The 17,273-nt window shown below is 41.7% G+C and overlaps 1 protein-coding gene across 1 annotated transcript in view; it reads right to left on the bottom strand.

Annotated features, from left to right (window-relative positions):
* LOC134357361 (collagen alpha-1(XIX) chain) overlaps window positions 1-15,166 on the bottom strand; it is a 372,824-nt gene extending 357,658 nt beyond the window's left edge. The window contains exons 1-2 of the mRNA XM_063068836.1: window positions 15,050-15,166; window positions 7,789-7,912 (exon numbers count right to left, since the gene is read on the bottom strand). Of these exons, the coding sequence (XP_062924906.1) occupies window positions 7,789-7,876 (88 nt within the window). The 5' untranslated portion in view covers window positions 7,877-7,912; window positions 15,050-15,166. The remainder of the gene's footprint in view (window positions 1-7,788; window positions 7,913-15,049) is intronic.
* Between the last annotated feature and the right edge of the window lie 2,107 nt (window positions 15,167-17,273).

Raw genomic sequence — 17,273 nt, 5'->3', positions numbered from 1 at the left:
AAAGAGGTATCTGAAGAGACTGTGGAGGCATTAGTAATGATCTTTCAAGAATCAACAGATTCTGGCATGGTTCCATAAGACTGGAGATTTGCAAATGTCAGTCAACTCTTCAAGAAGGGATAGAGACAGAAGAAAGGATTCTATAGGCCACTTAGTCTGACCTCAGTGTTTGAGAAGTTGATTATTAAGGTTGAGGTCTCAGGGTACTTGGAGGCACATGATAAAATAGGCCATAATCAGTATGGTTTCAAGGGAAAATCTCGCCTGACAAATCTGTTGGAATTCTTTGAAGAAGTAATGAGCAGGATAGATAAAGGAGAATCAGTTGATGTTGCGTATTTGAATTTTCAGGGCTTGACAAGGGGCCACACAAAAGGCTGCTTGACAAGCTGCAAGCCCATAGTATTACAAGGAAGATTCTAGCATAGATAAAGGGAAACTTTTCAGACTGGCTGCCAGCAACTAGTGGTGTTCCACAGGGCTCTGTGCTGGGACCAATTCTTTTTATATTTTATGTCGATGATTTAGATTATGTAATTGATGGCTTTGTTGAAAAGTTTGCAGACGGTATGAAGATAGCTTGAGGGGCAGGTAGTTTTGAGGAAGTAGAGAGGCTACAGGAGGACTTAGACAGATTAGGAGAATGGGCAAAGAAATGGCAAATGGAATACAGTGTCGGGAAGTGTATGGTCATGTACAAGATGAAATGAAAGGGTTTACTATTTTCTAAATGGAGGGAATATACAAAAAACTGAGATGCAAAGGGACTTAGTGCAGGATTCCCTAAAGGTTAACTTGCAGGTTGAGTCTGTGGTGAGGAAGGCAAATGCAATGTCAGCGTTCACTTCAAGAGGACTAGAATCTAAAAGCAAGGATGTAATGTTGAAACTTTATGAAGCACTGGTGAGGCCTCACTTGGAGTACTGTGAGCAGGTTTTGGCCCCTTATCTTAGAAAGGATGTGCTGAAACTGGAGAGGGTTCAAAGAAAGTTCACAAAAATGATTCTAGGATTGAATGGTTTGTCAAATGAGCAGCGTCTGACGGCGCCTGCATTCACTAGAATTCAGAAGAATGAGGGGTGACCTAATTGAAACCTATCAAATGGTGAAAGAGTGGATGTGGAGAGAATGTTTCCTATGGTGAGAGAGTCTAAGACCAGAGGACACAGCTTCAGAATAGAGGAGCATCCTTTTAGAATGGAGATGAGGAGGAATTTCTTTAGCCAGAGGGTGGTGGATCTGTGGAATACTTTGCCGCAGGCAGCTGTGGAGGGGCCAAGACTTTATGTATATTCAAGGTAGAGGTTGATAGATTCTTGATTGGTCAAGGCATGAAGGATACAGGAAGAAGTCAGGAGGTTGAGGCAGGGAGGAAAAGTGGATCAGCCATGATGACATGGTGAAACAGACTTGATGGGCCAAATGGCCTAATCTGCTCCCATATCTTATGGTCTTATTGTCTTATCTTTCTTTTTGACAAAGAATCCTTTACGAGCTGGGAACTAAGATGGGTGAATATAGCCATGCTGTGGCGTTTCAGTAATGTAGTCATTCATGGCTTGGGTCTCGGCGGGTGGGGGGAAGAAGAGACACAGACAGAGACAGATGGCCTTGGAGAGGGGTGGTGTCTGGGAGGAGGTTAATTGCATAGTCGTATGGTCTGCGAGGCAGCCGGCTCCTGGTTTTCCTTTTACTTAAGGCAGTGGCTAAGTCATGATATTCCTGTCAGAGTTTGGTGAAGTTGAAGGTTCCTCGATCTCCACGTACAGTATTTCTGAAGTTAGCAGGTGATCCCGCAGATGAGTACCCAACTCAGTGGTACACCAGATAACAAGGTGAAGTGAAGGTCGTAACTGGAGAGACAGGAGTAACTCAGGATAATAGGAGTGTTTGGTGAGTCTATCAGGAGAAATTGGATAGACTTGCGGTGATCTCTGACTCTCATATGCACAGGTGGTGTGCATGCTCTGACTGTCCCAGTCCCCAAGGAATGTCCAGTAATGGTGGGGTGATGGTCCAATGTTGCACAGATAGATTCCAACCCAGAAAGTTGCCTGCTGCACCAGGATCCACCACAGCCTCCTGTGTGTGTAGATCCAATAGAGTGTGGAGGAGAACAGAGAGAGTGAGATCGGTTATAGTGCTGGAATGAGGGGCCTGGGAGATCTTGCCAGATAGGAGACCCCTCATCTCTACTTGAAGGTTCCATCCTTGATGTACTGGTGGAGTGCTGCTCTGCAGTAGGCACACAAGTTGTTTCTCCACCAATGCTTGTGCTCTTGAGGGGGGGGGGGGCGCGGTGTATGGTTAAGGTAGCTGTCCCTAACTGTCTGGGTTCTTTATGCATTGGTGATGAGGATCCTGCAAACTGAAATAGTTCTGGAACCCAGAACTGAGGGCGTGGTTGATGATCTGGAGAGTCTTTTCCACAAGACAGAGTGCGGAGGGAGGAGAAGATGGCGGCACAACGCAGCGCACGCGGCCTTTCCAAATGAATATCAATATGTGTAACTATGGGCCGTGCATCAATCCAGATTTGATGGGGACAGCCATGAAGCACAGAGGAACATCTGGAGTAACTTCTGGAATGCCTGCTTCGCTGCCGCTGCTACTGTGCGATCGAGAATCTCCAGAGACGAAGGCCCCAAATCCTCGGCTTTGCGTATCGCCTGTTGCCAGGGCTGGGGTCGAAACACTCGGCAGAGATGGTGCATGGTGCATCGGTGTCGGAGAGCTGGTCGGAGGCTCGGAGTTTTTCGGACGGACTTGGACTCGGACTGTGGTCAGATGCTTCCGGGATGCTGCATCGGCAAGTTGGTGGCGCTGGAGGTTTACCGTCTGCATGAGATGATAGGACTTGAGAGAAACTCTGAGACTTTTACTCTGCCATGGTCTGTTCTTATCAAATTACAGTATTGCTTTGCACTGCTGTAACTATATGTTATAATTATGTGGTTTTTGTTAGTTTTTAAATCGGTTTGTCATGTGTTTTCGTGATATCATTCTGGAAAAACATTTTTATCATTTTTTAATGCATGTGTTACTAAATGACAATAAAAGGGGACTGCGCATCCTCATAATCATAATAATATGTAGATCCAGAGTGATGAAGTTTTTGAGATTGGTGAGGCATCTCCCAGATAGACAGCTCATCTTTCAAGCACTCCAAGAGTCCATGATAATAATGGGCCAGCAACACCTCTGCATTCCAGCCACAGTTCACCATGATGGGCCTGAACTGAGTACCAAGCTTCACTTCCACTTCCCAGATGGTTGAAAACCTGGTGCATATCAGCAGTGAAATCCTCATATTTGTGTCAGATGGGTTCTATATTGTTCCAGTTAGTGATGGCTCAGGTCAGACCAAGACCAGCCAAGGGGGATGAGGAAGGCGATCTTTGTCCAGTCCATAGAATAGAGTTGGCTGGAGCTCGAAGTGCAAGATGCACTGGCACAGGAAGTTGAGGCTTCAGGTTGGGGATCCATCGAAGCATTTGCGAGTGAGATTCCAGGGCCCAGAGGCTGACTGGCACACACCACATTATTATTGGGCATTACTGGGGTCTTAACAGTTTGAAATGCTGTGGTGGCCAGAGAAGACTATGAGATTTGTTTATAATATATAATTTAATTTATAAATTCCGTGAGAGCTAGGAGGTTCAACATTCCTCCAAGACATTTAGGTCTTCCTGCCTAGGCTTCCACCTTTCATTTCCAATCACAAACAACATTACGTTCTGAGTGCAGGATTTAATTAAAAACAATTGCATCAGCTGAGAAGAAGAATCCATAACAGAACTGCCGCATTCTTTTTCTGCGATCACCTAGTAGTTATACACATCTTTTAAAATTTTGTTTCTGACAATTTCAACTTGCCTTTGTTCTGCTGCTTCAATAATGTGCAGTAAAAATGAAGAGATATACTTCTGTATTTCAGACAACAAACTTATTCTTCAATAGCAAATAATCCAAGAAAAGCAATTTATGACCATCCAGCATTCATCTTCACCAGTCTGTCCAATTTACAAGGAATTCACAAGACATTTACGAGTGAATGTAACAGCGTAAAATGCCCCAATAACGTTCACATAGCAGTCAAGATTCAAGATTGTTTAATGTCATTTCCAGCACAGAAGCGTAAAAGAAAACAAAATAATTGTTGTTCCCGATCTAATGCAGTGTAAGAATACAGTAACATAAAGAACACCACAATAAAAAAAGAATAAATAGAAATACATTAGATAGCTTATAAACATGGATTGATTGTATGTCCATAAAATGACACTGGGCTGTACATACAATAACTGACAGGAAATGATAAAGTAGCAGTGGTGCGGCATGTGGAGGGGAGGGTTAATAGTTGGATGGGTTATCAGCCTTACTGCTTGGATAAATAACCATTTTTGAGTCTGGTGGTTCTAGCATGGATGCTACATATACTCCTCACTGATGGGAGTGGGATAAACGGTACATGAGAAAGGTCCAACAGATCCTTCATGATGTTACTGACCCCTTACCAGCACTTCACCATATATATGTCCTTGATGGTGCATAGGTTGGTGCTGGTGATACATTGGGCAGTTTTTACTACCCATTGTAGAACTTTCCAGTTTGCCACAATGCAGTTTCCGTACCATGTAGTGAAGCAACATGTTAGGATACTCTCTATTGCGCATCTGTAGAAGGTCGTGAGTATTGATGTGCATAGTTCTGCTCTCTTTTGCCTCCTCAGAAAGGAGAGGCATTGGTGAGCTTGCTTGATTGTGTAGCATGTATTCTGGAACCACGAGAGTGTGTGGGATGTGCACTCCCAATAGTCTGAAACTGCCAGCAGTTTCCACTGCTGTGCAACTGATGTAAAGAGGGCTGTGAGTGTTACAAGTTCTTCTGAAGTCAGAAACCATCTTCGTTGTCTTGTTGACAATGAGGAAGAGGTTATTTGCCTGGCACCAGGCCTCGAGCTCTTCCACTTTTTGGTGATAGACCATCTCATTGTGATTGATGACGATGCCTACAACTGAAATTCTAATGTCAAATAACTTCTCACGACATGGGGTATGTGACAGAAGATTTGATCAAAGATAGGGCATTTATGAAACATCTTATTTATTTATTTAGTGACGTAGTGCAGGGTGGACTCTTCCAGCTGCACCACCCCAGCAACCCCTGATAACTTTGATTTAACCCTTACAGAGGACATCGGGATTAAACTCCAAAGCCCCGAGCTGTAACAGCATCACGCTAACCACTATAGTACCGTAGCCCCGAGTCCTTGTATCTCTCAATTTCTTTATCGAATACCTGCTGTAGGTTAGTTGGCTGCTGTAAATTATTCCTTCATGACGGTACGTAGTAAAAGAATTCTGGATATTAGGAACCCTGAAGCTGAGCTTGCTTGGAAGATATTGCCCACATTTTTCATCTGACCACACTCATGCATTGAAGGTCCTCTCAAATTATTGGTCAAAAATTGTGAATGAAACACTCCGAGTGATTAACCCATCCCTATAAGACAAAGCCTGACCTCTTGTTGAAGTGCCCTCTGATGCTCACCTATCCAACCCACCCTCATGGCTATAATCTGATATTTGCTTTGTGGAAACTCCTGGGCAGAAAGCCACATGCAAATGAATAGCAGCGACACAAGCTGCGTCAAACAATGAAGTGTTTTATTTAAGGACAATATTCACTTTCACTTGAAACATAAAATTGGTTCTCATTATATTAGCATGTTCCAGAAGCACAAATTATTACTTGTTCACAAGATTTATTTGTCAGTGTGTGTCAATGAAACAACTGCATCTTGTGCATAGACTAAGTCGTCAGTCTACATAAATAACCGTTTGATGAATATTCACTGTCCATTCCATTTAGTTTTTCAAGCTTGGACTGCCACTGTGTGCATTCATACATAAGGGAGTCATCACTCCTGTTAGAGTGAATCCTTTTCAGCTAAACTGAATGGAGAAAGCCCTTTGGACCATCTGATAACACTGCTGATTCATAGTCAAATCCCAATCAAGAGACCTGTGACCTCAGATTGCAAGTATAGACTAGCTTCAAAATGCACTGAACCAAGGCCATGCTTGATAAGTTGAAAGTTGGAAACATACCTTGTTGTGGCTACCCTATACAAGGAACTCTACACATTACATTTATGGAGCCTGATTCAGAGCAACTAATCTAATAAAGCTCTTTCTGCAGATGTTTCACGAAGATGTCTTCCATCATAAAGGACCCTGACCATCCAGGACATGCCCCCTTCTCATCACATCGATCAAGGAGGTGGTACAGGAGCCTGAAGGTGCACAGTCAACATTTTAGGAACAGCTTCTTCCCCTACACCACAGACTTCTGAAGGGTCCATGAACTCTACTTCACTATCCTTGCTCTCTCTTTTGCACTATGTATACAGTATTGCATTGTTGCAAAACAACAAATTTCATGACATAATAATCATGCTTCTGATTCTGATTTCACTCTTCCCTAATTTTTGATACTTATTATCTCAATTTTTATATCCTATCATCTGATTTTCTTAGTGGTTTTCTTAATCTTTTAACGTGTCTTCCTCTCATATATTTTCACTTATCATGCAAGTATTTTTTTATTCTGCCCTCTCTTCTGTTCTCTCTCTATGTCCTACGTGAGAATTCTTATGAAGGTATGATTAAATTTTATACTGTGCTAGAGTCAGGGGCAGAAATCAATTTGTGTCAGAGTGTCTACACTAAATAGAGTAACAACATTGAGAATAGGAGCAGAAGCAGACCAATCAATCCTTTGAACCTGCTGCACTATTCAATATGATCATGACATAACATCCAAATTCTGTCCCCTGTTCCAACGTTCTCGCTATGTCACCTGACCTCAAGCCATGAAAAGATTACTTAACTCCTTCTGGAATATGTTAAGTGGCTTGGCTTCTTTTAAATGTTGAAAAGGAACCTGCATCCATCACTTCTGCTGGTGGCTCATTCCACACTTTTACCACCCTCTCAGTGAAGTCTTCCTCATGTTCCCCTTAAACACTTCAGCTTTCACCCTTAACCCATGACCTCTAGTTCTAATCTCACCCAACTTCAGTGGGAAAAAAGCCTGTTTGCATTTACCCTATTAATATATTCATAGTTTTGTATACCTTTATCAAATCTCTCCTTTCTCCTACAATCCAAGGAATAAAGTCCTAACCTTTTTAACCTCTCCCTATAACTCAGGCCCTCAAGTTCCAGCAAAATCCTTGTAAATTTTCTCTGCACTCTTTCAATCTTATTGATTTCTTTCCTGTAGATAGGTGACCAAAACTGCACCTACATATCACGATCGAAGTGTTCCAAACTGCACCTACATATCACCAATATGTTCCATACATATTCTCTCCTGCCTGCTCCAAATCATATTTACTGTCTTACATCTTTGTGACTGACATCTACTGAGAATGATAAAAAGTTATCTGATGAACTACAGCTAACATCTCATGTTTAAGTGCAGTCACCACAAGTAATCTTAACACTGATGTAAAGCTAAAATCCACTGTACATCATTTGGGAATCAGCTTTGATTCTTAACAGCTTCAAGAATTCTATACCTCGGTTCAATCTTGAAGAAATTAACAGCAAGAATTTACCTTTATTTCTTCCTGAGTAAATAATTTTTTGAAAACTGCAAAGATTTTTGCACTGTATTGAGGACAAGTAACAGGATTGCATAATAATTGTTAGGAACACACAGCAGATAAAAAGAACAAACACATTCCAATTGTAGGGTTAGCAAGTCTGTTGGTCATACCTGCTTGATTGTGAGCAAGCTTCCCTTTGATTAAGTGAATCACAACTGTCATCCAAAGGTAGCTAATCCAAGTTGTTGTGTGGTTCATTTCTTCTTCAATTCATGTGAGCAAATGTCAAGGTATCTGCAGAGAAACAGAAATCAGCGAAGTTTTGAGTACATAGAGCAAGATCCACTCACATACATATGCAAATTCACACAATCATACATACGTACATACACATAGGAAAAATTCACCAATAAAAAGCACAAATAATTGTAAGTTCCATGTAAGTTTTCAGTCTGACAAATTTGTTCACATGCATATGAACAGAACATGTGCACATCCATTGCATAAACAAATCTGAATATACATATACACACAATATAAACATATAACATCAAATCTAAAATGGGCAAAGTGTATGCCTTTTTAAATGCAGCTATACTGTCTTTGTTCATCCCTTCAACCAGTTTTCACCAAAAGACACAATAATACCACTGCCATTTGCAAATGCACTTTATCTCACGTTGCTTCTCTGTGGTGATACATACACTCAGTGCCCACCTTTATTAGGTTGGTTTGTTAGGTACCCATGCATTTCAAAAGTCATGTGCAGAGGAGCATCACTGAATGCACTTTGTCAAACTTTGAAGTGAATGGGCTACGGCAGCAGAAGACCATGAACATACACTCAGTGGCTACTTTATCAGGTACCTTCTGTACCTAATAAAGTGGCCACTGAGTGTATATGGTAACTTGTTATGCAGTATAAAATGGGACTTAAAAAGAATACAACTCTGAAGGTCTTGGTCACCTTTCAAACAGGTCAATGTTTTCTTGATACGTTTTGAAATATTACCTATCAGAACGTAAGGTCTTGGGCCTGAAACAGTAACGCTGTTTGTCTTTCTACAGATGCTGCCTGACCTGTTGAGTGTTTCCAGCATTTTATGTTTTTATTTCAGAAGTTATATGGAACTCAATAAGATCTAGCAACACACATCAAAGTTGCTGGTGAACACAGCAGGCCAGGCAGCATCTCAAGGAAGAGGTACAGTCGACATTTCAGGCCGAGACCCTTCGTCAGGACTAACTGAAGGAAGAGTTAGTAAGAGATTTTACGCTGATCTATTCTGATCTCCAACTATTTCAGTTTATGTAACCCTCCGAGCCTTCAGTCTTTGTTCAATGTGAAAATCACTAGGTTCACCACTAGTGCCAAGCATTTAACAAATTGCTGTTTAACTTGGCCAGTGCCTGCTGCATATTTTATTCAGCGGCTTAACTGGCTTCTTAGCATAATTGCAGTGCTGTGAATAACAAACACCAAGCACAGTCTCCCACTTTTTGGACAGTAGGTCAGTAACCTGCAGAACGAAATATTCCTTGCCACGAGTTGTTCATATTTAGAAGTGTTTGTGGTGCAGCATTACCACTTTATCAGAGACTAACAAACAAAAGAAAACACAGACTTGTGAGTAATGTTTCTTATAGGGACGCCTTCTAGGCTTCCCGACTGACAAGATTCGAGGGCTCACTGACCACAATCTTTCACCCTCCAACTTTCATTCAAGCTGGCTGTGGGTGACCCAAATAATCCCACCACATAAAGCAAAGACATTGAGAGATCCAGATACAGCAGGTCAGACACCAGTTATTATAAAGAAGAAAGTCAGACTTCTGTGTCAAATGCCTGCCTGTTCGTTCCATCCTAATCTGGGTTTAAATGTATGCAGGGCTTTGAAACAGATTGCAATGGGCAACATTGTTTCTATTTTTCTGTAATAAAAAGGTTATCTTGACTCAGTGTACTAAAATGTTGAATTAAGTCATCATAAATGTCATTCTATGGTAAAAACAGTATAAATAGAAATACTTAAAATTATAAATATTCATTGATTTGTCACTGTTTAGGAGAGGGCAGATATAGAAAATTTAATCATAGCTTTGGACAAAAAAATAGACAGATCTATGAAGTTCATTAGACCTCTGAACTCAACAGAAGCTTTTCTATATTACAGACAAATAGGAATATTTTCTAGAGTTCTGCTTCTCCATTGCTCTCAAACTAGTCTCTAAATCTTGTTGACTTTTGGAATGCAATTTTGGAGTCACAATTCTAAAAAATGAATGTTGATTGCTAAAAAAATTCTTTTGGCTTTAGACTAAATCACTGAAGGAATATTACAACTCCTTCAAGGACAACTGAGCTACTTTATGAAGATCAGTCGGTTTGCATTTATAGTCCAATAATGTTTATGGCAACAAGAGGCAGGTGGGATTATTTTTAAATTATACAGATTGTAAATTATGTGTCTGTTCAATCATTCAGAGGTAATGGTGAAAATGTACCATGCACATTATTTTAACAAAACCTACCAGAGACTGCAGGTCGATGTTCATATTTAAAGAAAGATAACCATCTAGGATTTCAGTAAGGCATTTGATAAGGTACCCCATGCAAGGCTTATTGAGAAAGTAATGAGGCATGGGATCCAAGGGGCCATTGCTTTGTAGATCCAGAACTGGCTTGCCCACAGAAGGCAAAGAGTGGTTGCAGATAGGTCATATTCTGCATGGAGGTTGTTGACCAGTGGTGTGCCTCAGGGATCTGTTTTGGGACCCCTACTCCTCATAAATTTTATAAATGACCTGGATGAAGAAGTGGAGTAAATTTTCCGATGACACAAAGATTGGAGGTGTTGTGGATAGTGCAGAGGGCTGTCAGAGGTTACAGTGGGACATTGAAAAGATGCAAAACTGGGCTGAGAAGTGGCAGATGGAGTTCAATCCAGGTAAGTGTGAAGTGGTTCATTTTGGTAGGTCAAATATGATGGTAGAATATAGTCTTAATGGTAAGACAATTGGCAGTGTGGAGGATCAGAGGGATCTTAGGGTCCGAGTCCATAGGCCACTCAAAGCTGCTACGCAGATTGACTCTGTGGTTAAGAAGGCACATGGTGCATTGGCCTTCATCAATCGTGGGATTGAGTTTAGGAGCTGCGTTGCAGCTATATAGGACCCTGGTCAGACCCCACATACAGTACTGTGCTCATTTCTGGTCTCATCACCACAGGGAGGATATGGAAACCATAGAAAGGGTGCAGAGGAGATTTACGAGGATGTTGCCTGGATTGGGGAGCATGCCTTATGAGAACAGGTTGAGTGAACTCGGCCTTTTCTTCTTGGAGCAACGGAGGATGAGAGGTGACCTGATAGAGGTGTATAAGATGATGAGAGACATTGATCATGTGGATAGTCAGAGGCTTTTTCCCAGGGCTGAAATGGCTATCATGAAAGGGCACAGTTTTAAGGTACTTGGAAGTAGGGGCGGAGGAGATGTCAGCGGTAGGTTTTTTTTTGCTTGTTTTTTTTTAAATACGCAGAGAGTGGTGAGTGCGTGGAATGGGCTGCTGGCAACGGTGGTGGTGGCAGATACAATAGGGTCTTTTAAGAGACTCCTGGATAGGTACATGGAGCTTAGAAAAATAGAGGGCTATGGGTAACCCTAGGTAATTTCTAAGGTAAGGGCATGTTTGGCACAGCTTTGTGAGCCAAAGGGCTTGTATTGTGCTGTAGGTTTTCTATGTTTTCTATGTTTCTATGTTTTCTTTGTTTAGCAGCAGGGTTTGGGGTTTATGGGGGTTAATTTCCTAGAATATATACTGTATCTTGATTCTCTGTGACACAAAGCTGCATCATCTTTGCATCTGTTAAAAAATACAAGTTGAAAAAAGTAAATCTTGTGCTGATTTATTTGCTTCTTTTCACACATTTTCCAATGGAGTGAACTTCATTCCATATCTCAGTGATTTGTGACTTCAGAAGGGGTGAATTTCTGTAACCTAAATAGCCATAACATGGGTGGGGGTGGGGGGATCACTTGTAATGCAAAATCATGAAGCAGGTGTTCTCTAGCTCTCTGCTTTTCCCATCTTCATTGCATCCTCCTTCCTGCTCTGAAATTAAAGATACTAATAGAATGCTGAGTCTACACAGTTTATAGTTACAGTATTTACTGTCTGTTTAGGACAGCGAATGTAGCTACACTTGCACTCTAATGGTCAGTTTCATGCTTGAAAACTTTGATTATCAAATAAATATTGTTTTGGAAGACAGGAGATTTTATGGAATTGGCTCAAGTTGGATTGATCAGTGAGATATAGTGGAGTAAGTATGTTCAGGAAGGAAGAACTAGCATCGAACACTGAGCCTAGAGGGATTGCTGCCACTTACAAAAGCTGAGCCCCTTCCCAGGGACGTGATCAAACCCGTCAGCTTGTCAGAACTGAAGCAAGAGCAGCTGGAACAGTGTTTGCTAATCTGTGTGCTGACCCCACCCTTGACTCTGGACCTGAAACCTGAATTATTTGTAACCTCTCGAACAATGATTCAAAAGACATACATTTATATAGTATTTTTCCCACATCCCAATTTGTTTGAAGTTTTTCTGAAATGCAGTCGCTACTATAATGTTGGTAGTGTGGTAGCTAACTTGCACATAGCATGCTCTCACAGACATCACTAAATAAGTGACTAGATCAATCTTTCATTAACTGTTCAACTCTGGGAAACAGATACTCTCTGTCCACCATTCTATGCCTTCCATAATCTTGCAAACCTCTATCAGATCTCCCCTCAGCCTCTGGCACTCTAGAAGGAGGAAAATATCAGTTTAACCAGCCTCTCCTGCTAGCAAATGCTCTCTAAACCAGGCAGCATCCTGGAAAACCTCTTCTGCACCTTCTACAAAGGCTCAACATCCTTCCTATGGTGAGGTGACCAGAACAGTATGCAATACTCCAGATGTGATCTAACCAGTTTTATAAAGTTGCAACATAACCTCTTAACTTTTGAACTCATTATCTCGACAAATAAAAGCAAGCATTCCATAAGCCTTCTTAACCACATTATTGACCTGTGTAGCCACTTTCAAGGAGCAATGAACTTGGATCCCAAGATCTCTCTGTTCAGCAACACTATTGAGGATCTTGGCCTTAGCAGTGTACTGTCTCCTTGCATTTGCCCTACTGAGGTGTAACACCTCACAATTATCTGGGTTAAACTCTATCTGCCATTTCTCAGCCCATATCTGCATCTGATCTATATTGTGCTGTATTCTTTACCATCTACACTATCCACAACTCCACCAATCATGGTATCATCCACAAATTTACTAACCCACACATCTACATTTTTATCCAGGCCATTTATATACATTACAAACAACAGAGGTCCCAGCACAGATCCCGGCAGAATTCCATTAACTACAAACTTTCAGCTCAAATTAGTCTCTTCAGCCACTACCCTCTGTCTTGAAACTCAAGCCAATTCTGAAGCCAAACAGACTATCAGCCATGGACCCCGTGCATCTTAATTTTCTGGATTAACCTTCCATGAGGGACTTTGTCAAATTGATTACTAAAATGCATGTATACAACAAAGCAGGACCACCTCAGTTTAATGTTTCATCCAAAAGATGGTTGCAGTCACTCTTATGCAGAAATGTTATAAGTTTCACTCATGAAAGGCCTTATTCCAAAGTTTAGAATGTTTCCTTAACTGTGAGTTCCCAAGCAGCAATTCATCAGCTTGTTACTTCCACTAATATCCTAATTACTCCTTAATCTTCCAAACTGCTCCGAGTTCCTATAGTCTTTATTTTCTAATATCAACATTGATACTCTAATGCTTTTACTAACATACCCTGCCATACCAGAAAATGCTGATCTCCAGAATACCATTCCCCAAGAAAATATCCTGATACCAACATACTTGTGCACAATGTCATGCTTGTACACCCCCACATGCTGGCAACTTTTTTTTAAATCAAAAGACCCTGGCACACCAAATTACATTGCTGTATCTGTGTGTAGTGAATTAACAATATTTACTGCTATGCTATTATGCCATGGTGTATCAGTATACCCTCAGCGTAACAGGCGACCAATATCATCCAATTAGTTTATGATTCACCCGATGTGTTCTTCTATAGTCAAGAGTTCAAGTATATCTTGAAGTGCATCACTATTTCCTTCTCTGTCAGTAAGCTTTTGCCATAGTATAACAGACAGAGCCAACAATAGACGGAAATTGGACAGGTTGGCTCAGGTTGGGAGAACAAAATTGGGTGGGAATTATTTGCTTCCGGACTGCAATGCTCAGTCAGTCTATGTATCAACAAACCCTGTACGACTCCATCGCCCCATCCTGGCGAATGCTCCAGCCTCCATTCATCTCTACATCTCAACGTCGCAATCTGTTCGCGGGAAATTTTGCTCACCTGCTCGCCCAGACACACACCGCTTTAACCTTCTCTGATCCTTCTCAAAATTCCCTTCATTTCTTGCTTGCTGTCCCAGGACCCCTGAAGAGGAGGCAAATGAGCACCCTTCGCTCAGCCATGTCCCTCCCTGCGCCCCCCCCCCCCATTAATCGTTCTCACCAGGATCGTCTTCAGTGTATTTTTGTTCTCGCTGTTACTTTTTTAACCTCTTTTTCCATTCTTTCACTTTATCGAGTTTCGTAGTTCTTCCCTTTCTCGCATCTCTCTCCTGACTCAGCGTCCGGCTCGCTTTCAGGGCAGCCTGCTGGCAGATTTCTCAATGAAACTTTTATAACCGAAGGAACGAAAGCTAAGCTTCTGGATACTAACGTCCATAAGGTGTGAATGGGCGCGTTCCTTCACCCGATACCATACTGACAGCCACAGATGCGCTACGAGGAAGAAGCAGGATAAGATCTGCCAAAGTTTGCCGTCAAATACACGCCTGATATACAACTCCGCAACTTAAAAACATTCTTCGAGCCCAGACCCGCTGTTACGCCGTTGCATCTAGTCCAAAGCCGTTCGTAACAATCTAAACACATCCAGAAATGACGACGCAGGAGATGCAGAATCTCCCGCAGTTACAAATAATTTGCAGATAATAATTTTGAAAATAATGCAAATAATACCTGGTACATAAGCAAAGCAAAGATAAACAAAATTGCAATGACAAAGGAAATTCTAACTGCGTGAGAGAATCAACAGCGGAGTATGTAGTGTTATAAATAAAGTCGGATATAGATATGTAGGATAGCTTCAGTAAAATATAACTGCCAGCTCGTGGAAGTGTTTAATTACAGAACTTGTCTTCAGAAACGTGTTCAATAAGCTGCAAAGCATTCTAGTTAGTAAAGCGACAGTTCACATTTTAAAATCTGCCATCTAAATATATAAAGCACAACTTCGTGACAAGACTTCTGCATACAATATGTATCAAACAGAGGCTTTACCTTATGGAAGAATTGTTCAATATGTGAAAAGCACACCAGATGAGCAGTGGGATCGCCGAAGTCGCTGCTCTAGTGCTTAACCGCAATATCTGGGGCCGAGAGCAGCAATTGCCATTGACTGTGACTTGTCCCAAGACGTGTCCTTATTAGTCGAACCGACCAGGCGGTGCCTGCAGACCCTCCCACTCACAACAGCAGCCACCGGACAGGTCGGTCTCAATTAACAACCTCTTCCACTCAGGATGTACGGAGGGAAAGCGTTGAAGCAAGCATGCAGACATTTTCAGGGCTCAAACGGCGGGGTCGGAGTGGCACAGAGGAGGGAAACTTCAGAACTTGAAAGGACATCCATGACTCTCGAAGACTGCACATAAATTATTAAGTACAGATTAATGCACTAATATAAACCCCATCAGAACCATCACAAATTCCATCCTTTGGTATAGCACCAACTACCAAAAGCGCAGGTTTCACCCATTAATAGCAGCCACCTATCACACATTGCTATAAAGCCCATCCACTACAGCGTAAGTATCATGCACAAGTAGTCCATCCGCCACCTACTTGGCCAACTCCATACTCTTGTGGAACTTCGTGCAATTGATGTGAAATATTAGGTGGTGTTCATGCTCAGGTGGAGCTGCATTGTCAGTGTACACAATTCATTTAAGCTTAACTTGCACCACAGCAAAATATTAAGAAAGGAAGATATGTTGCCATTTATTGTAAGAAGATTTGGTTACAAAAACAATGCTGTCTCACAGCAGTTTAAAAGGGCCCTGGGAGAATGCAGCTAGAGTTTTGTGGAAATGCCTATTCTCACACTTCGAAGGATACACTTTAGGGGTGGAAATGCAGCAAAGTTCACCAGACTGATTTGTAAAATGGGGAGATTCATCCTATGAATAGAGATCAAGAAGAATGGGATTATACTCTCCCGAATTTACAAATTCAATGACAGTATTATTGAAAGATACCAAGATTTTTTATTGGACTTGAAGGCTATTATCTAAATCAACCCACAAAGGTTACAACAGAGATTTGCTTCCAGATAATCTCAATGTCTTCTATGCTCACTTTGACCATGAAAACATGGTGGAACCATCACGAACTCCCACAGTCCCCAATGATCCTGTGATTTCGGTCTCTAAGGCCAACATGTGAGCAGCCTTCTAGAGGGTGAACATGCAAAATGCATCCAGCCCAGACAGGGTACCTAGCCAAATACTAAAAACCTGGTTGGAGTGTCCATTGAGATCTTGAACCTCTCGCTTCAGCAGTCTGAGGTACCCACCTGGTTCAGGCAGGTTTCATTCATACCAGTGCCTAAGAAGAACATGGTAACCTGCCTCAATAACTATTGTTCATTAGCAATTACATTCACAGTGACGGAGTATTTTGAGAGTTTGGTGATGAAACATATCAACTCCTGCCTGGATCCACTCCAATTTGCCTACCAGCTCAACAAGTCCATGGCAGATGCCATCTCACTGGCTCTTCATTCAACTCTGGAACATGTGGATAGCAAAAATGCATACATCAGGATGCTCTTTATCAACAACAGCTCAGCATTCAATACCATCATCTTTCAAAATGAACCAATAAACTTTAAGCCCTTGTGCATTTCGATCCTGGATTTTCTCACTTGCAGACCTCAGTCAGTTTGTATTGGCAACAAAATCTTCTCCACGATCTAAATCAGAACAAGTGCACCACAAGGCCATGTGCTTAGCCGCCTATTCTTCTTGCTTTATACTGATGTCTGTGAGGCTAAGCACAGCTTCGATGCTGTATTTGAGTTTGCTGACAACACCACTGTCATAGGTCAAATCAAGGGTAGTGATGAATCAGCATGTAGGAGGGAGATGGAAAATCTGGTTGAGTGGCACCACAACAACAACCTCTTACTACATGTCAGCAAGACCAAGGAGCTGATTATTGATTTCAACAGAGGTCCATGAGCCAGTCCTCATTGGAGGATCAGAGACAGAGAGTGTCAGCAAATTTAAATTCCTCGGTGTTATTACCTGCACATTAAGCACAACTACTAAGAAAGCATGACAGCACCTCTGCTTCCTAGGAGTTTGCAAAATTCGGCATGACATCCAAAACTGACTGCATCACAGCCTGATATGTAAACATCAATGCCCTTGAACAGAAAATCTTACAAGCAGTAGTGGATACTGACCAGTCCATCATGGGTAAAGCCCTGCTCACCATTGAG

This window comes from Mobula hypostoma, chromosome 2, assembly GCF_963921235.1.
Source record: "Mobula hypostoma chromosome 2, sMobHyp1.1, whole genome shotgun sequence".
Classification (NCBI taxonomy): domain Eukaryota; kingdom Metazoa; phylum Chordata; class Chondrichthyes; order Myliobatiformes; family Myliobatidae; genus Mobula; species Mobula hypostoma.
This window is presented reverse-complemented; position numbering and strand designations above follow the sequence as displayed.